The 20,908-nt window shown below is 32.7% G+C and overlaps 2 protein-coding genes across 2 annotated transcripts; both read right to left on the reverse strand.

Annotated features, from left to right (window-relative positions):
* Positions 1–4,141: 4,141 nt before the first annotated feature.
* Positions 4,142–9,923, reverse strand: LOC134239214 (oncoprotein-induced transcript 3 protein-like). The gene is made up of 6 exons (XM_062721380.1): positions 9,724–9,923; positions 8,720–8,926; positions 7,066–7,230; positions 6,734–6,868; positions 6,418–6,526; positions 4,142–5,566 (listed from the first exon to the last, which is right to left on the reverse strand). The coding sequence occupies exons 1-6, from the start codon at positions 9,779–9,781 to the stop codon at positions 5,386–5,388; spliced, it is 855 nt and encodes a 284-aa protein (XP_062577364.1). The 5' UTR covers positions 9,782–9,923; the 3' UTR covers positions 4,142–5,385.
* Positions 9,924–13,816: 3,893 nt separating this feature from the next.
* On the reverse strand, positions 13,817–20,758 carry LOC134239218 (uncharacterized). The gene is made up of 11 exons (XM_062721385.1): positions 20,615–20,758; positions 20,329–20,517; positions 19,549–19,767; positions 19,188–19,391; positions 16,596–16,784; positions 16,192–16,395; positions 15,847–16,085; positions 15,555–15,753; positions 14,867–14,971; positions 14,586–14,696; positions 13,817–14,175 (listed from the first exon to the last, which is right to left on the reverse strand). The coding sequence occupies exons 1-11, from the start codon at positions 20,756–20,758 to the stop codon at positions 13,891–13,893; spliced, it is 2,088 nt and encodes a 695-aa protein (XP_062577369.1). The 3' UTR covers positions 13,817–13,890.
* Between the last annotated feature and the right edge of the window lie 150 nt (positions 20,759–20,908).

Raw genomic sequence — 20,908 nt, forward strand, 5'->3', positions numbered from 1 at the left:
CTATCAATTTGAAATATTGTTGAAAAGAAAATTCTGAGATAAAAGGAAACTTTACGGTAAAGAGATGGTAAAAATACAAAAGAAATATTGAGATAACAAACAGCAGTCAGGGTCAAAAGTCCATTAAAAAACTAGAGGTATTGTGAGCGATGAGCTCACTAAATAATACCCCCCGCCTCCATATAGTTATAATGGCAAAGTCCATGTTTTGCTGTGGCCGGAAAACCCAAAATATGTGTCGGATCAAAAAGTAAAATAAGGTGCACAATGGCAATATGTAATAAAGATTCTGTGAAAGTTTCATCAAATTTCATTCAGTGGTATGAGAGGAGTTGCGGATAAAATGGGTACCCAAAAGCGTAACAGACGGACGGACGGACAGACGGAAGGACGGACGGACGGACAGACGGACGGACGGACGGACAGACGTACAGACGGACGGAATTACCGATTACTATATACCCTCCCGCTTTTCAAGCGGGGGGTATAAAAAACAAATTGGAAGCAGAGCAAACGCGGACCTCTGTTTACATCAGTTGTGGGAACAGATACCATAGAGGAGAAAGCATCCCCTGTTGATTGGTCACACCCTCTGTATGCTCATTGATTTGATCAAGCCAAAAGAACAAAATCGAAGACAATTCAATGTATGAAAAGAGAACCATTATCTTGGATGAGACAAAAATTCCCTAAAACTTTGTAGCAGCAGTCTATAATCCGGGTTATTAAATCTGTCTGTGTCAAACATACGACAACTTTTGTCGGATCAAGTTTAAAGCCCCCGTTAAGTAATGGACTGTCCAATTTGGTTTTAACTACATAAAATTATGATATCCTTTACGTTTCTCAGGCGCTTATAGCTGCCATGGAAAAGTTTAAAATTGGTTTGAAAAAACATCAGTAGTTTCCTTTGAAGAATATACCGGTACCCCTTTGCAGCTCGCAAATTTATATAAAGAATATAAACTAATGCAAAATAGCCCGGAAAATAAAGGAAATAGATTATTGTGACTGGATTTTGAGCGAAAAGTACAGCTTCATTGCATCTTAATATATTTTTTTTTCTTTTTATTTTCTAAAAAAAAACTATTGAAACCAAAACTGGCATGTTTTACACATGATTTTTTATTCTAAAATAAAAGTATTATAATACAAAGGAACAACTAACAAAACTGGTTAAGTTAGCCTTTTTAACTGAAAACATTTGATTTTGTAAGTTGGTCACTTTCTGGAAGAATCGCCGGCCGCAAGTTAATGATGTATGATGCATTTTCTTCGTTGTGCCTTAGCTGCAGATTTTCAACATAACTTTGATTCCAGAAGCATAAAGATCGTCTCATCTGATACCTCGCCTCGCGGAACCTCCACACGTACAGCACCGGGTTAATGGCACTGTTGAAAAGGAGAGTCAGGGCTGTGGTGATATGAATTCTCTTCCCGAATGAAGTGTCGTAATCGAGTATGGGAAATGTTGTGAGGATGTAGGGGGTGGCACATAATATAAAACATCCAGTTATAGCCAGAAGTTTTTTGATCACAATGCCCTGTTCTGTGTACTTGCCTGTTAATTGAGTTTGGCCATTTTTGTCCTTGATGTAGAGGTACCTTTTACGAATTTTTCGTACTAAGTATAAGAACATGATCACATTTGACAAAATTGACAGCAATAGAAAAGAACTTGCTAAGATAGTTATGGGGTTTTTGGGGGCACTGAATATCGGCTCACAATGAATTCCATAATATCCGTTGAAATTAAAATACATCATGTACGTGACCGGGAAACTAATAAACCAACAAACTACACATACTGATATTAAAAATCTTTTGCTGATGTAGATGTAGTATTTTATTCCAAAGTGGATCGCTAGACATCTGTCTATGTCCATCACTGTTACTGTTAGCAAGGAAATGGTAATAAAAAATGTATTGACATACTTTTTGAATCCACAATTATCTCCAAAGTGGTAGAACTTCAGTGGAAAACACAGGGAAAGACCTGTTAGTAAATCAGAAATGCACAAATTGATGGATAAAATCCGTATTTGGTAATTAAGACGGGTACACCGGTAAAGAACCAGGAAAGAGAATATATTCTCAATGGTGATGATAATTCCCACTGGGATCACACTATGATCCAGTATGATGGGTTCTGCTGTCGAAACATTCTCTGTCAATTTTCCGGAAAAATTTGTCAACATTTTGAAAACCTGGCAGACTCCTTTAGTTATGCAACCCCTCTGCGTTTTTCTGTAATGTTAATTAAAACGTCTGATTAAGACGAAATAATTAGAAAGCTGATGTCCAAACATTCTGCGTCAGAGAGGGAAGAAATCCGTGTAGAAAGCGATATCTCATAAACGTTGATGTACTCAAAAAGCCTATTATCAACACGTGAAAAATCAATATTTCTCAATACAGAATTCAATTTTCTTTTATGGTAAGAAAAATTTTATGTAGGCCGGATTCAATCAAAGGTACATCCGAGTACCAACATTTCATGTCTGACTGTGTCTGTTGACCGATCAGAGTACAAAATCATTTTTAAAAAAATATTTCAATATTAATTTCTTTCTTTGCACGTCATACTTGCATGACATGAAATGAAGTTCTACCCTTAATTAGGTTATTTGTTTAAATCTGTGTTAAGATTATGAAGAATCAATGATTTTCCATTCAACAATATATTTTGATAATTCTTTTGGATTGCAATTATCCAGTAAACAGATTAAAGTGTTCTAACATGTTTCTAATTGAGCTGGAGATTTTGTAAATGATCATCGGGAATTTCTTCAGCCCTTTCTTCTTCGAGCCCCTTTCTAATTTTATTTATTTCTTTGTTTGTTTTTGTTTGTTTTTTTTTTTTTTTGCATTAAATTAATTACTTGTATTTACTATAAAGAATGAAAAGCTAATGACGCAAATAAATGCGAACTGTAATCAAAATACTCTCAGTTGGACAAAAGAGTTAATCCCTATTTTAGTATTGTATAATATATATTGTAATATTAACATAATCCTTCAATTAATAAAAAGGTACATGTATTAATTGCGTAAGACAGACAACTGTCATTGATATGATTATCTTAACAGGTGTACGCGTGAAAGTTTTCTTTAATCCTCATTCTATCGTCACCTAATTTCTAAGATTTAAAGCACGTAAGTCTAAAATCATGCATCGTAAGAATAGATTTGTCGGTAAGTTGTCATAAAGCTAAGATATCCTATCGAATCTGAAAGTCGCAAAAAAAACAAAAACAAAAACGGAACACAGCAGACCATAATCAAAACCGCGTAAAATATCTTTTTTAAATGTATAAAATTATTTTCTAATGATGTTAAATTGTATTTTTTTTGCCAATCCTTTTATAATTTCTTTTTTTAAGAATTCTGATTGTCAATGTAGAAGAGCGATAAAGTGATTTTCTTTGGCTTTCCAAGTTTTTCAATTTATGTTAAATTCTTTCATTTAAAATATTCGCACATATTCAATAAAACTTTTTTTTTGATCGCGCGTCGTAGGACCATACCCGGTGTACATTCAATCAAACTATACATGATATCAATAGATACTTATATTAATATTACTCTATATTAAAGCAAATAATAGCCTAGTGAAAAACAAACCGTGTGTATGGTGTCATTGGCGATAAAGTGAATTGGAAAAGGGATACATGTAACTCAAAATTAAAAAAAAATATGTACACATGTACTAGTATATAAATGATCCCCCACCTCCCCGGGGTCAATATATCCGTTCATCAATTCAAGTAGCTAGAAATTATCATTCGATGTACTTGTTCTCGGTAATTTTACAAATTAAAGTAGACCAGTCAATCCAAAAGTCCTTGCCATGTCTTAAAAAAAAATATTTGTTCAAATTATGTCACCCGCGTGGCGCAGTGGTTAAAGCGTCTGCTCTAAAGTCGCGAAGTATGGATTTGATCTTCGTCGCGGGCTCGAATCCCACTTGGGGACGTGGAGACCGGTCCTAATTCGGATGAGACGGTATAAACCGAGGTCCTGTATCGCATGTGCTGGCACGAAAAAGACCGAGCATAGGACAAGATTTGTGGTAAGTCTCCATATGTGTGAAAAAATCTTGAAGGGACGTTGAACAACATACAATCAATATAAAACCAAATAGCATATTTTCAATTTAATTTTATTTAAACAATATGACCATTCATCATGAAACATCACGATAAATATGCACAAACTAATGTGTTAAAAATATCACAGCAATTCTAACATGTAAATGATTTCACTGAAAATAATCAACATTAAAAAAGTAAAAGATATGAAAATGCAAAATTAACAGACCCAAGTCACCCGTGCATAATACACCATTGTATAAAATGCAGATATTAGTATAATAAAACAAAATAAACTAAAAGATGAAGATATGCCTATTTATTTTTGTCCAAAACCAGGAGAAATAGGATGATCAGGAATCAACAAAATGTTTCGTTTATCCCCAGTAGTAAATCTTAAGGTATATAGAACAACCGATTTATATTTTTTTTCACTTCGTAGTATATCTGCTTAAAAATCATTAGAGCCCCAATTCCAGAACCCGTGAACCCAGGACCATGAATTTTACAGTTTAGGAAGATGGCTCAAAGCATAATATTCATGCAATGTGTTTGACTGTCTGATGCCTAGAAGTACAAAAGAAGAGTTTTTAAAAATAGCACTAAGTTTGATGGTATTAGTCCCAACTCTAGGCCCTGGATATAGGGACCATAGAATTAAAATAAAATTCCACCCTTATTAACCCATTGGTGCAATATGCCAACAATGAAGCCGAAAATGTCTACAACCGCGATGCATAACCGCAAGACGACGTTTGAAAAAGCAATTATAGGTCATCCAAGTGACTCGGGTGACCTAAGGACATTAAGATCTATGAAGAATTAATTTATTTTCTGATCACATCTGATCATCGTTCTAGGAACTCAAAAGAAAATATGTGTTTATTCATCAAAATTCGCTAAAATGAAAAAAATGGGAAAGCTATGTACAGATGAATTCAAAATGGAGATAAAAATTTTGAATGCAACTATATATAACTTAACTGGCGTGAATTAACAAGCAGGTTTCTAAAAACATTTCTTTTCTTCCACTGTAAAAGGCGAAACCTTGTTCAAATAAGTAAATATCTACTGTAATAAACAGAAATACCGGTATATATTTGTATCTTGACACTGTACTTATATAAAGTTCGATTTTTCAAAATTAGATACTGAACTTTACCAGGACTGCACAGCATTTTGAATAAAATGACACATGATGAACTATATTTAATACGTAGAGCAAAAAAAAAAACTCTCAAGAAAACGAAATAACGTTTAAAAAACAACAACATTTGTGTTCTTCCCAGTAAGATCACGGCTGAGAAACCTCCTCCGTCGGGGTCTTCTTGATGAAGGAGCTTTGCAGCTGAAGAGGCGGGGCTGACGGTACGACCACCACCCATTGTTCCGGGAGTGGAGTCTTCTCAGGACCATCAACGGGTGCAACGGCGTCGATTGGTTCCACCTTTTCGTTTGTCTTTGGATTCTTCCGTCTAGTTACAAAATCAAAGTTGTTTTGAAAGAATAATTCAATTTAAATTTTACACATCAGGAGATTTCCTGTGAGTTCAAGAAAGATAAAAATGAAATATTAATCAATCACACTTCATTCTTTTCTTCAATGGAGCATAACCCTTAGTTCACGTTCACAATAAAGATTTTTTTCCACATTTGCAACATGCCAATCATAACTACTAGTACGCACGGTCATTTTAAATGCAAGTCTGTTATGACATAGAGGGGCAATTGTGTTCCGAATAACAACCATTATGTTCATGTGAAAAGATAATCTCGTTTTCTTTTTTTGGGTGAAATATTCTCGAATGATCTGAGGTATAGAGATAAAGATTATAAATCTCCCATGCAATAGATCACAAGCAAATAAGTGCACACGGAGCTTCCGAAGGCTTTCGTATCAAAAGTGTTGCCCATATGCTGAAGGCATCAATGCATTTTTTTTTGGGGGGGGGGTATGCCAGGGACATCAACGACAGTTGGAAATTACGCAGGATAATTTACACAAAAGCAAATGATTTGGCGAAACAGCAAAAACGCTTAAAATACACCCACTGAGAAATTGACGAAATTTAAAAATTTGACATGCATATCACTTGACCTTTCACTTGACCTTTCACTTGGCGAAATTTACATTCAGGTTAATTAACAAGAAACCGACTCACCTTACATATACTTTCAAAGAGTTATCACAGAGAAAACAATCAGAAATGTAAATATAGCTAGATATAACGGATAGACAAACAGAGTGATTCTTGTATAAATAAAATTTTGTAAATAGGTTTTGTAAAAGTATTTTACAATAAACCTCTTTGACGTATTAACTCACTTGTAAAGTTTGAAGATGAACAGTGTTAGCAATATAAGAAATACCACTAAAGCAAGAGCAGCGGATGCCATCATCGCATGTTTACTGTGGTGTTTACCATGCCTGTGTTCTAAAAAGTAATCACACACGTGTTTATACTACATTTATGATGAACACAGGTAAAGAATAATCGTTATCGTGATCTAATATTTTTACAAATAAAGATTCATTATAATCGTTCCTTTCTAAATACCATTTCATATTTTTTTCAAACGTTAACTACAGTATAAGGGATAAAAGCATCAAGTGAATTTTTTTGCTATATATCAGTGGTCACCTTTTCCCCCTCTCTCGTCTTTGTCACATTCAGTTGTTGTAGACGGACTTGCTGTTGTCGGAGGAGCGGTTGTTGTCGTTGTTGTTGTTGTCGTGGTTGTCGTGGTTGTTGTAGTTTCATTCACATACAGTGTACCTAAAGGTGAGCAAATGCGTAAATTCAAAACGATAAATTTCAACTGAATTTACAGTAAACTATATATCCAAGATATATCAAAAGCTATTGAAAAAAAAAATTACGAATACATATATTGATAAATGCACTGTACATATGGTTGAAATAACGAGATGTTGGAAAATTGCGTTTTACTTTTTTTTGCAATTAATACGAACCAAAACAATATGAAATTGGACATCCAGAAGGCTTTCTCAGAAAATACACATAATATGTCCCACAATTCTTGACTTTAATGGTCAGCGAGGATTCGCAGCATCCAGTAATCCCACTCTGACAGACGGTCCTGTCCACTTCACCGTCAGATGTCAACGGTAGGTTCCCTGTAAAACACAGTTCGCTTTGATTTGTAAATCTATTGGAATTCCCATGGGTACAAATTGCGCCCCGTTATTAGCAGACTTATTTTTATATTCATATGAAGCAGAATTTATACAAAATCTTATGCGTGAAAAGAAGAAAACACTTGTTGTGGCCTTCAACTCGACATTTAGATATATCGACACGTATTGTCAATTAATAATGATAATTTCCATTCCTACGTCGAACGATATATCCTGGTGAACTTGAGATAAAAGATACCACAGAGACACTTCTGCTTCAGACTTGGATATTTTACTTGAAAAAGGTAATGGTAATCTAACAACCAAGCTATATGATAAACGTGATGACTTTAAGTTTTCTATCGTCAACTTCCCTTACTTATGCAGCAATATACCTTCATCACCTGCATACGGAGTATATATATCTCAGTTGATTCGATACGCAAGAGCGTGCTCTACGTATGAACAATTTCTTAAACGAGGTAAATTATTGACAAGCAAGTTGATGAAACAAGAATATCAACAGTCTCGTTTAAAGTCATCATTTCGTAAATTCTATGGTCGATACAAAACCTTGTCAGCAAATACAATTTATCATTGAGTCAATGCTGACTGACGTTTTTCATACCAATTGTTAGTCCATTATTTATACACTGAATTGACGACGGATTTTTTCCGTTATTTCCTGATCATGACAACGAGCACACGGCGGGTGTGACCGGTCGGCAGGGGATGCTCACTCCTCCATGGCACCTGATCCCACCTCTGATGTTTCAGAGGTCCGTGTTTGCTCTGCTCTTATTTTGTATATTGTTTAATGGACGTTGAGATTGAATACTGTTCGTTATCTCCATATCCTTCCTTGAACATATTTTCTTATGTACCAAACTAAAACATGGGTGGTTTGGGTAGCAGGCATAGCCTACATGAGCGCTCTCCACAACAATGTTCAATATTAGTTCCAAGAAATCTAGGTTGTGAATTATTTGAAAAGAAGTACAAAGTTGATGAGAATAAAAATAAAAATTTATGAAAACTAGGGGTACTGTACATGTGAGCAATGCGATCACGCTCACTAAATGATATCCCCGCCTCACATATAATTATAAAGGAGAAGTACATGTTTTGCTCTGGGATATCCAAGATAAGTTTAAGATCAAAAAGTAAAATAGGTCACAATGGCATTATGTAATAAAGAATCTGTGAAAATGTCATTTTTTCAGTGGAATGGGACGAATTGCGGATAAGAGATTGGTATGATGGCATTGTCCGTGTTTTGCTACATGGGAAACCCAAAAACATGAATTGGATCGAAAAGGAAAATAGAAGGTGCACAATGGCACTATGTAACAAAGATTTTGTGAAAGTCTCATTAATTTCATTCAATGGTATATAAGAGGAGTAGTGGATAAGAGATTGGTATCCCAACGCGCAACAAAATGACAGGCAGACCTAACAAAAAGGGGGAGGGAGAGAAATCATGACAGACCATTCATCCACATGGGATACATTGTTCCACAATGCGTCATAGAGGGACAGGAGCGGACGATCTCATCCCCTGCCTGACTGTCTATCCGATACCATTGCTCTGTCAGGAAGTTGTCACAGATGGCCGTGTCGGAAGGCTTCAAGGTATAGGCCGTAGATCGGCGAATCTCTCCCGACATTACACTGTACGTAGAACATGGATCTCCAGCTGAAAGGAAAGCTCTAATTATTCATTTTACATATGGTGCAATGTATATTCTGCCTAATTTAAATTGTACAGGATCGAAAATGTTTAATTTTAATCTAGTAATTAAAGTGGCATATTTCTGCCCCCTACATGCAAGATAAACGATAGTTATGTCATTCCATACGGTATGCCCGGTCTTGTTTGCTATATACTACAGTATACTGTATTCTATATGGTTCATATGTTTGTTATATGCACACTTTAACTTCTTTCTTTTATTTGATATACACGTATTCAAATAATTATGTTTTGTGGTTTCTGTTGATTTTTAACGTTTGGTTTAGTTCTTTATAAATTAGATGTGTTATGTCGGTCAATCTTGTTCTTTTTTTTAATTTAATCATATGTCCAAACTGTAAAAAAAAAACATATAAGTTTTAAAGACATTTATTTTCTAAAATAAACTGTAATATTTTTTAGTATCCCCGTCTTCTTCTTCAAAAATGATTATTACAGTTTAGATAACCAGACTTAAATAGACTACTAGTATTGTGTATTAATATCAATTCGTTATTCTAATTGGAAGATTTTTAATAGTTTCAGCAGCCACTAACAACGGATTAATCATCTACCAGAGAGAAAAGAGATACTGATTACGGATTTTTCAAATAAGAAAAAACAGAATCATAAAGAAAATTCATTTTCAAAAATATAACACTTAAATTACCATTTGGTTAAAATTATTTTCTTATGCATTGGATATTAATAAAATCGATACAAAACTACAGCCATTAGACACAGATATCATACGAACTTACCAGCTTTCCCCAAAACAAACACCAATAGAAAGAAACTGAAAATTGAGAGAGTCGCCATTTTATGAATCCGAGACCTTCAAAATATTCTTCCTGGTTATGAAGCTCTGTACACAGCGAAGCATAACGTACAGCAATGTTGTAAACATGCAAGTTTAATAATGATTTTTTTGTTCCTATTTTGTTGAATGTCGATTTAAAGCAACGATATACATGTAATTATAAAGAGTTACTGGAAACGTGCCAAAGCTAATGCTGGGTTTTTCCAATAAAAATAATATGACATGGATTCTAATTCTGGACTATGTAAAATTTTGTTGTGATATTATGTTGCATGACTTTTTCAGGGAAGCAAACAAATTAAAATTATTTTACATGTAGGACACGCAAATTATAAAGAGTGAAAACGACATAATTACTGGAATTATCTTGTGAAAACGACTTATTATCTTGTGAAAACGAGATAATATCTTGTGAAAACGAGATATTATCTGTGATGCTGGGTTTTTCCGAGATAAATCTTGTGAAAAAATAATACTTATTATCTTGTGAAAACATCTTGGATTCTAATTCTGAAAACTATGTAACTTAACTGAAATCCTGTGCTTGTGATATTGAAAACATATATTATCTTTGTCATAATATTTGCTGAAAACGAAATAATATCTTTGCAGATAATATCTTGTGAGACTTTTTTGTGTAGATTTATAAATCTTTTGAAAACGAAATAATCTTTTTGATCAATTTTTAAAGATCTTGATGATCTCGTTTTGAATTCGTTTTCCAAACAAATTAAAATCATTTTACTCATGAGTTGAATTTTTTCATGCTTACATTATTTAACTGTATACCACCGTATGAGTTGAATTTTTTCATGCTTACATTATTTAACTGTTCAGGGGGCCCGTTTTACAAAAAAAACTTACAACTAAGACCAACAACTTCAGTATATTGTATTTTTTTTTTCAAAATTAATGATTTTGCTAAAAATTGCCAGCGTGAAAGTATTTTTCTACTTGGCTTTTAAAATGAATAAAGCCATTTTCTATGGAATATTAATAAAAATGTTTTTAGCAGAATTTAACTTTGGTCTTTATTGTAAGTTCTTTTTTAAAACGGAACCCTCATTTATGGGTTTAAGTGAAGTCTTAATGCAATCAATGATGGGATACTGTACGTCTATAAATTTTGGAAAAGGGGGTAATCCAACAGAAAATAGGATAAAAAAGATATCTTTGTGAAACTGGTGCCCCCGTAGAGCAATTTATGGCAAGAGTTGAAGTTTCTCAAGTACAAGTCAACTTTAAGATCAAAATTGTCGGTATCCGAAGGAACAAGGGTCACAAGGAATGCATATACACCTGTAGAATATGACTTACTGTACTTGTGGTCAAAAAATTATGGTCACGTTTTCTTAAAAATGGGTCAAACTCTAAGGTCAAGGTCGAAAGGTAATTTTTTTATACCCGTTGTAAGGTATTGTCACAAGGAATACACATGTAAAGTATAAAAGTCCTAGCACCAGCTGTTCAAAAGTTATGGCCAAAGTTACAGTTTTGAAATTTTTGGTAAAAGTTGGTCACAGTCCAAGGTAATTGTCAAGAGGTCAAATTTGGTGGTACCCTAAGAAAGGTCTTGTCACAAGGAATACACATGTGAAATATGAAAGCAATAACCCAACCCACTCAAAAGTTATGGGAAAAGTAAAGTTTTTGCTGACAAATGGATAAACAGACGAGACGGACAGGGCATTTCATTTTAAGGAAACTGAAATCATGAAGTTCAACAAGCACAGTTTACAGTGTATGTCAGATATACGTAGAAAAGGGTCCGTATCCGATTTTTAAGGTAGGATTCTTCTCTGGTTTCTGACTAGATGAAACATTCAAAGTATATTTGCTTATATGTCTTATATATCTAGGTGTAAGGGATTTAAAAGACATTATTTTTATTTTCTCATCAGAATTGTACAACTTTAAATAGAAATGGTAAACTGCGTTTGAAAACTAGCAGGGACTATATTTTTGGCGGAATGATGGCGTATGAAAATATCTTCTTTTCTGCCTCCCAAAATTATAATAGAACAATGAATTTAGTTATAATTTTTACACAATCAAAGATTTGAAGAATTTTTTAAATGTTAGTTAATTTAATAATAAGGGACTAAACTTTTAAAATATATCAAATGAATATGATTTATCAAACAAACTAGAACTATGTAAGCTTTTAAATGCTTCCAATCAAAGTACAGATTTGAGCCAAAAATCCATAAAAAGTATTTTTTCTCTCTTATTAAACGATCAAAACTTTTTGTTTTTGTATCATTTTGTACATTTATAAGACAACTTTATTATATGTGAAAATCATATCATAAATTATTTATGTAAATTTGGTAATATCATGCTATAGACCCGATATAGTAATATCTTTTTATGCAAAAAGAACAATCTTTAAACTTTTGAAATAGAAGTAGGCATCACATGATTGGCAACAGTATTTTTTTATTCATAATGTCAAGGAAAAAGATAATGACCTTGACCTGACCTTGCCTTTAATATAAAACGGTCAAATTTAATCTCACTGATAATATCACTTACTGATATTGTCTTCTTGATTCTGTGAAAATTTCATTTATTTTTAAATACAAGAAATATGAGAAAAATCCTACCTTAATTCACAAATCTTGTGATGTTTTGAATTTTTCCTGAATAGGGATAAAATATTTATTTTAGATACATATTTTGTTCTAGATTTTTTTTCTGGTTTGACAGAATAAATGTATTTGAGTGAATCTATGTTAATAATTCGTTGCAAAATTGGTTAAAAAACATAAATTAAACGAAATACATGCATGTATTAATATGTGAAATTTTAATTACCAATAAATTATCCTGGTCGTTTCTTTGAATCATTTAGACAAGAAAAGGTAATACATGTATACCCAGTACACATGCACTATAATTCCACAACAATGTAACAAAAATACTACAATCAATACATTATCAAATGTAACCTTTATACTCTGGCTGGAAAAGCCTTTGTCAAGGTCCTTCTTTTCTACAGGCAGATATATATGGCACGCCAAATTCACAAAAATGAGCTAAACATAATTTCACAGTTGATAAACTAAGTTTATCGACTGTAAACTATAGTTTACAAACCGTGAACTATAGTTAACAATTCATTAACTATAGTTTTCATCTGTAAAACTATATTTAACGGTCGTTAACTATAGTTTACGAATGCTAATCTAAGTTTATCTGTCTGTAATAAAGCGTTAACAATAGATTTTGTTGATAAACACCCGATTCACGTTTGGAAACTATAATTTACAATCGTAAACTATAGTTAAAAGTTGTTAATCATTGTTTCACAAATCGTGAAACTATAATTATCAGATCGTTAACTATAGTTAACGGTTTGTAAACTATAGTTTACAAATTGTGAAACTGTATTTATCAGACTATCTATGTTTTGCAATCGCAAATGATTGTTTTCGGTGTTAAGTATAGTTTACGGTTGTGAAACATAGATTATCGCGTTAACTATGGTTTACAGATGTAAAATATAGATTAACTTTGTTAACTATAGTTTACAGTCCGTAAACTATAGTTTACAACCGATAAACCTAGTTTATCGACTGTGAAACTATGTTTAGCTCATTTTTGTGAATTTGGCGTGCCATAGATATATCAATTTGAGCTGCATTTTTGATAATTTTGATTTGTTATTATGATAAATTTGTATGTAAATTAAACCTTTATGATCAATTAAAGTAAAATAAGGCAGGCTAAAGACTTCTATATTCAATAAAATGTATACAGTTTTATATTAAAAAAATATTATTGTACAGGACGACTGTCATGTAATTTTGATGCAAACAAAGCTATAAAGAACTTCCATAGCAATAAGAACAACAGAAGTTTGTTAACGTTTTTTTCCCCTGTCATTAAAATACTTATTTACAATTTTGTAACAAAATTTCCGACATCAAAGAAAAAAAAACAAAACAATTTATTTCACATGGAACTAGATATACATGTACAAGCAAATTACTATATATAGTAGTCAACTTGGTAGTGGATCTCATTAAATTAGTAAATACTGAAAGGTAATCATTAAAAATAATAATAAAAAAAAAATATAAATTAAATTACTGCAAATCTTGATTTACAAAGGTAATACTTGTCCCTTCATAACAACCGGGCCACCGTCATGGAGTAAGACTGCAGGCCAGATACAAATATCAACTTTATCTCCAGAGTGTCCCATACACCGGAAGTAAGTTTTATCAACTTTGTCGTTCTTAGTTACAAAAAGGAGCTGCATCGGAGGGGTCTGCGCACACATCAACCAACACAACTCAACTGTAAGGTCCACATAAGGCTCTATCTTCTCCATAATACCAGGATAAGTCCTTAAAAATTGTCTATGTTTACAATAATCTTTATAAATCTGAAAAGAAAAATCGTGATCGTTATTTTATTTATAAATCAATCATAAACATTACTAGAGTATTATTCTCAACAGTTTTTGAGACATTAAGTGATAATGTGTACATCTAGTAAAGTACTTTAAGACGGACTGTCACTTTAGAAAATATCAAGAGCGTGAAATTTCACATGTCCTTGGTTTATACGGATTCGTCCGATGAACCTGAACTCTATGTGCAGGATCGTTCGGCAGGTTACATGTAGTGTGTTATTCTTAATCGAATACACTTGTATAAATAAATTGTCCACGAATGTGAACTGTGTAAAATTCAGCTTTATTGTTTTTCATTTTGATCGCTCAGACGCTTGCGAATGTAGACAGTGCACTATTTATAAATGTGCTGCATTATGCGACAGCCATTCCACATTTACCTTGATCAAACCTTGCACTGAATACACAGCATTTCCTTTCTGAAACTCGGTAGCATATTTTTCACACATCCAACTCAACATTTCATCCGTTTTTCCAATCCCAGAGAATGACTAACAATATATGAAAAAAAATTATTAAATATAATTTTGTGCTTGTATTATGTAAAACTGCTAGAAATTTCTTCTTTTTGCTATTCTAAATGGTGCTGTTTGGTCAAATATACAGTGTAATATAATTTCATTGAAAACAAAAAGAAAGCATTTATCCTTTTTCATTCTACCTTGACCTCGTACAGAAACCGTGGCTCCCTTGTTCTTTTTTCCAGATCATGTCTGATGTCTGCTATCTGCTGTTTTAACGCCTTTTCGCAATATCGGAATATATCCTAAAACAATTATTGTGAAATTTAAAATCAAGTATATTTCAGGATTTAAAAAAAGCTATACGTACATTATACAATTATTGACTTTTGATGAGGTCTACTCGTATAGTCACGAGTAGACCGAATTCAAAAGTCAACAACCGTTTTATTAAATGTTCAGGAATTTTACAACAATTTTGACACTTGCGTTCTTGTCTCCATCAAATATAAACACTCATAATAAAATGCAAAGTGTAACAACACTTTCCACATGTTGTTATACTTCAACAGCTTAACAACTATAGTAGTTAAAAATGGAAAACAATATTATAATAATATAGTATAGTATACACTTGAACATGTATCCTGGTATTTGGAAAAAGTTTTTTTTTTTTCAAATCTACATTTGAGCAGTTTTTTTTTAATTTCCAAGATTTTATGGGACCTTAAATAGTTTTTAGGTGAATGCAATGAAAACTGCTGCAGAAAAAAAAATCAAGCTTTATTTCGAGATATCATTTTTATATAAATTAAGGTTATGATATTATGCTCCCAACTGAAGAGCGGGCATCCTTAAACACATTAAACTTAAGGCTATTTAACGCACCTGGACAATATCAGCAAGAATAGAGTATACGGCATTTTCTGACTGTATTGAAAACTTAAGAGTTTCGTAGGCTTCAGACCATTCGTTGTCGTAAAGCTGTCCAAAGCGTTCTCCTAATTTTGTAGGACGATTTTTATCACTCAGATCAGCTATGCTTGGGTTGTTGTACATCAGACTATTGCTCGCCGCTTGACTCAATCTGAAATTTAACTTACATCGTAGGATGTGCAAAAACTACTCTACCATTTACAAGTTTCACTTGATGTTTTATAATCTGTAAAACTTTGCCTACCTTGTTGTTAAGTCTTCAATTTCTGTGTTTTTTATATTGAGCTGCTCTTTCAGCTTGTCGACTTCTTGTTGTAACATAAATATACGTTCGTCATCGATTTGCGATCTATTCAATTCCCTTTGCCCTTGACCTACATCAGCAGCCCTACTAACAAACTCTTTTTCTCTAATATTTTTAAGATCCCGATGCTCGGTCTGAATATTTTTCGTATCCTTTATTTCCTGTGGCATTTGCACCATCTGTAAACAGTTATCAACAAAAAGGTATTAATATACATGTATTTTTAATTATCAAAATTAAGATCATACCCCAGAATAAATATTTATTGTCTTTTTGTCATAATACCTGGGGCATATTGTCCTTACTGTCATAGAGAACTTCTGAGTGAAGCATGGATCCATAGTCCATCAGAGCGAACTTGCTTCCTTGAACGCCTTCCTTCTGTGCGCGATTTAAGACGATGTGAAGAGGTCTATTAGGAATTTCCACGTTAATGTATCCCGAAGCTCCATCAGGTACATGAAATTTCCAGTTGTCTTTTCTAACTCTCTGAGGGATAAATATATAAAAATAATATATATTCTTTAATGAAAGATAAAAATACTGTTATTTTCTAATCTATCTAAGAAAATGAAATTTTAATGCTGCACTTGCAAACAACCATTTTTTAAACCTCAAGTTTTACCGAGTTTTCATTTTTTATTGAATTTTATTTACAGTACTTTCTCGTAATAACAATAAAACTGTACCAAACTGTCATCCCGTGCTATCATTTTTTCTATGTCTTGTAACTTCTGATATTCCTCCCTTGCTTCTTTATACACCTCAGGGTTAACAATATTTTTCATTTTTTTCAATATATCACCGATGCCAATTCTTTCTGATGGACAGCTAACAGATCGAGATGTACTTGTTCTAGCTACGTGCTCACTCATGGCCTAAAAAGAAAGAAATATAGCAATATATATAGCAATATATCAATACTCTTTATTTAGACATTTCTCTCATTTTTTTATTTGATATTTCATTTCATTTTAGTCTTATCATCATCCTTTTGATTTTTCAAATGGAAGTTAAAACGCTATTTACTGCTCTTAAATTCATATTCAGAATTTTAAAAAAAGATGTCAATGTTATCATAGCTTACCTCAGAAATGTAATAGATCTATAAGAAAGTTAAAATCTCACCCCAAACGAATGTTCTGACAGCCTAACTTTGCGTTCCTTGATACAATGCTTATATGTTTGATATGAATGGAAATATATGTACCTATAGGTAAATATGGATTGCCCTTACAATGCAATGAAGATTTACTGATATACTGTATATATCTTAAGCTAAATACAGCTCAACGCACTTTTAAGCTCTCATGGTTTTTCGCACAAATTAAGGTCACATTGCTTTTATGCAAAATTATGTAACGAGGCGACAAAATATATTTTTAAAGTAATTTTTGAATTAATTTTGATCTTATTCCATTACTTTAAACATAATTCACACCTAATAATTGGTTGGATTTTTATATGCTCTTGGATTATAGATCATGACAGTTCCCAGTTGGTTTTTTCATGATTTCTCGTCAAATGCAACCGTCTTTTTATCCGTTCAGTTTAAAGCATACCTTTGCCATGGCTTAATAGAGAAGCATTGCAGTTTATGTAACTTCTATATTTTTGTACATTAATATGGCACTAAGGCGCAAGATGATAGAAGTATTTCTCATCTCTTCGACTGTTTTTTTTTCATGTTAAAAGGATGGATTTGTTTTAGGTAAACTTTCTGAAATCTAGCATCATGAAAGATACCTTCCATCACAAAATTTCAGAGTTTAAGACCATCAATATAAAAGAATTTTCTTTTCAATAGTAAAATTTACTGTGTGGAAATTAAAAAATACTTTATTATCCTATACTTTGATATGATTTCTTTATGCAGTTTTGTAATTTTTCGGCGCTGAATTTCGACAAAACCAAGACAAGAATGGGAAATGTGCAAAGTACTTAGAAAAACACTCATCTGTAAGAAGTCAATTTGAACATTTCAACTACATATAGTATCAAGGAAAGCCCGATTAATTAATTTGTAAATACCTATGATAGAATCTTACACGCATGTAACACCATACAGTTTATAAACAAATTCCCTTTTAAAACATCGAGGTTTAAAACTTAATATAATGATTTTAGAGAATGTGCAACTTTAACTTGAAATATTTAATAATATAGCGTCGATGTCTCGTACAGAAGCTCAATAATTTTAAGTTTTATTACAAGAAAAATGTGACCTTTGTGCGAAAAACCATGTGAGCTTAAATAGTGCGTTGAGCTGTATAGGCATTCCCACACCATGTTCACCAATCCACCTAAATCAGGCCCTGGGAACATGAAAGTTTTTAGTCTTAAAGTTTAACATAATTTGTAAAAAGACGAGAATGAGAGTTATCAATGTCCGCCATTCTAGTCTTCTCAATGTTGTCATTTCCTAGTCACTTCATAAGCCTCAGATTTATTCAGGGTTCAATGTATTTCGCTTCACGGAGTATCTACCTATAAAACGTCTCTTTCATTGTATTTGAAAGACTTGGACGAAACAAAATGACTTCCACTTGCCTCTACGCATTAAAAAATAAATTCCAAAGAGATTCAAAGTCAATAGCACTGATAAATGCATTACAAAGTGAAACAAAATAACTACACATTAAAAAGACATCAAACGTAAAAAAAAAACCTATGCAAGACAAAAATTTGCTACATGCAGCAGTTATAAGAAAAAAGCAATTTTTTATAACAATTGTGAAGGGTTTATTTATCCCAGTGCAGATATAGGAAATAGGGAAACTAATAATATAATGGCGTATACCTATTACCACGTCTTGTTCATCTTACACTTAAGAACTATATTTTGTACCGGAAATTTGTAAAAGTCAAACAGTCCAAAATGAATATAGCAGTTCATATATACTGCTCTACCAAAGTGCTGTTATTTGCAGATACTAGTACACATGTATAGATATCCCATTCATCTTTAATACACATTTTACATGGGATTCAAATTCTACTCAGGATCACATGTAAGTCTGCTTCATTACCCTTAGCCTGAATCATTGAGATGAGCAAGATATTAGTGTATTGCGGTAACTGTCATATTAGAAAAAACAGCAAAGGATAAGTACTACATCCGTATTAAGGCCATCTTTAAAAAATCGTTTAGTTGCCCTCTTCCGACCGATTGGCAAAATAGGCTAACTGAAAACCTTTTTAACCACTTAATATATTCAGACAAAGTCGAGAATGGGCAAACAAACATTGTTTTTGGGTTGGCTTAAAATTGCGTATTTTACCTTTGGACATTCCATTTCCTGAAACAGAGTTTCTGAGTGAAGAAGAGACGCGTATTCTAATAGAGCTAGTTCGCTCTCCATCGTATTGTCGTCCTTTGCGTGTTGAAGAAGTTTATGAAGCGGTCTTTCTGGCTGTGGAATAGATCGCAACAATTCTGCAGGTCCATCTGAACCCTTCATGTGCCACTCATTTTTACGTTTATCCTGCAAGTTTTCATATCATTTAAGTACTAGTAAAGCACATGTAGTTCGTTGGAAGCCTATTTTATATGAGATTCGTTAAATTATATACAGTATTTATAAGAATTGTAGTTACTATTAGATAAAAATATATCTTTTTTTAATTACAAAAAAGTATTACCAAATCCTTTCGATCTTTGCACTCCTTGTCTATTCTTTTTAGTCTTTTAAATTCTTCTTCGGCTTTTGTCACAAGATCTGTTTGATACTTCTTTGAACATCGTTTTAACACAGTCTCTATACAGTTTGTTGAGAGACGTTTTGTTGACGATACTGATGAACTAGCAGTCGTTGTACGTGAACTTTTTGTTTCATCACTTGTCGTCGGCTTAGGAAGATCCTAATATAAAGGATATACACATATACATATTTCGAAAAGAAAATTCGTATTTCTTATTTGTTAAAATAGCTCTTTTATAACAGACGTAGCTACCAGTTAGAGATTTACTTCATTAAAAAACTGTTGAATAAAAACATTTAATACTGTTAAATAGGAACCGAGGAAAAAGTTTTCACAACACAAACATTTTCGTTCAATGGGTTTTTTTTAACTTTAATTTTTACGGATAGTTATCTGCATATTTTCCCATAAGAACAATGAAAGAGTGAGGACATTCTTCGTCGTAGAAGCCAGAATGATGCATTGATAAAATTTAACATTTTATATCTTCAACCTAATTTTACCCTTACATGTAAATGTAACCTACCGGTATTCTTTATCTAAGGGTATGCCTGAATTGTCATTAGCACTTCCATTTTGACGCAATTCTTTGTTTTTCAAGATGTAAATTGCCAAACTTTTGTGAATGTTCTTATATGTAATATAATAGATCGTTGTGAGAAAAATGTTTGTGAAAAGAAAAAAAAATCATTATGAAACGATAAAATGTCGTTATATTACCTCTTTTAAACGATGATATGTTTGCATTATGAAGAAAAATTCCTTGATTGCGTCATCTGCAATATCACGTCTGTTTCCCCAAGCATCACTAATGATATGATAGAGATCCGGTGCTTTCTTAATATATGCTGGCAGTATATGTTGAGGTTCAATTTTTGTTTTCTTATTCTTTTCTTGAATTGCCTGAAGCTATATGGAAGGAGATTGAAAACAACTATTCCACACGTTTATTTTTTCTAGAGTATTTGACAACATTAACACTCATGGTACTTATATATACTTTTACCTCCGAAGCAAAGGAGCTAAGCGGATTGCTCATTATAGAACTGTACTGTTTTCGAGCCTCTTTGATCTGCTTCTTGTCATATCCCATCGATTCACATTTCTCTAGGATTGCAATAATGGCAGTTTTACTTTCTCTCGAGTCCATAACCTCCTCTACTCTAACTCTCTGTTCAGATTAAAAAAATTATGTTCGTGACAAATTTGAAATGACTTCCATATCAAAACAATCTTCTTTCTTATGAAAGATTTCTTTGACATGCAGCTAGAGTCACTGCATATTAAAATTAAGGTAAAA

This window comes from Saccostrea cucullata, unplaced genomic scaffold (assembly GCF_032062105.1).
Source record: "Saccostrea cucullata isolate Sc308-1 unplaced genomic scaffold, CSIRO_AGI_Scuc_v1 ctg3373, whole genome shotgun sequence".
NCBI lineage: Eukaryota > Metazoa > Mollusca > Bivalvia > Ostreida > Ostreidae > Saccostrea > Saccostrea cuccullata.

Coding starts and splice junctions, on each gene's coding strand:
- LOC134239214 (XM_062721380.1), bottom strand. CDS start 9,781: ATGGCGACTCTCTCAATTTTCAGTTTCTTTCTATTGGTGTTTGTTTTG. Junction 6,869..7,065: donor TCCAATTTCATATTGTTTTG/GTTCGTATTAAT, acceptor GCTCACCTTTAG/GTACACTGTATGTGAATGAA. Junction 6,527..6,733: donor AGACGAGAGAGGGGGAAAAG/GTGACCACTGAT, acceptor ATTACTTTTTAG/AACACAGGCATGGTAAACAC.
- LOC134239218 (XM_062721385.1), bottom strand. CDS start 20,758: ATGGACTCGAGAGAAAGTAAAACTGCCATTATTGCAATCCTAGAGAAA. Junction 15,754..15,846: donor ATTGAAGACTTAACAACAAG/GTAGGCAAAGTT, acceptor GTTAAATTTCAG/ATTGAGTCAAGCGGCGAGCA. Junction 14,972..15,554: donor TTCTTGCTGATATTGTCCAG/GTGCGTTAAATA, acceptor TAATTGTTTTAG/GATATATTCCGATATTGCGA.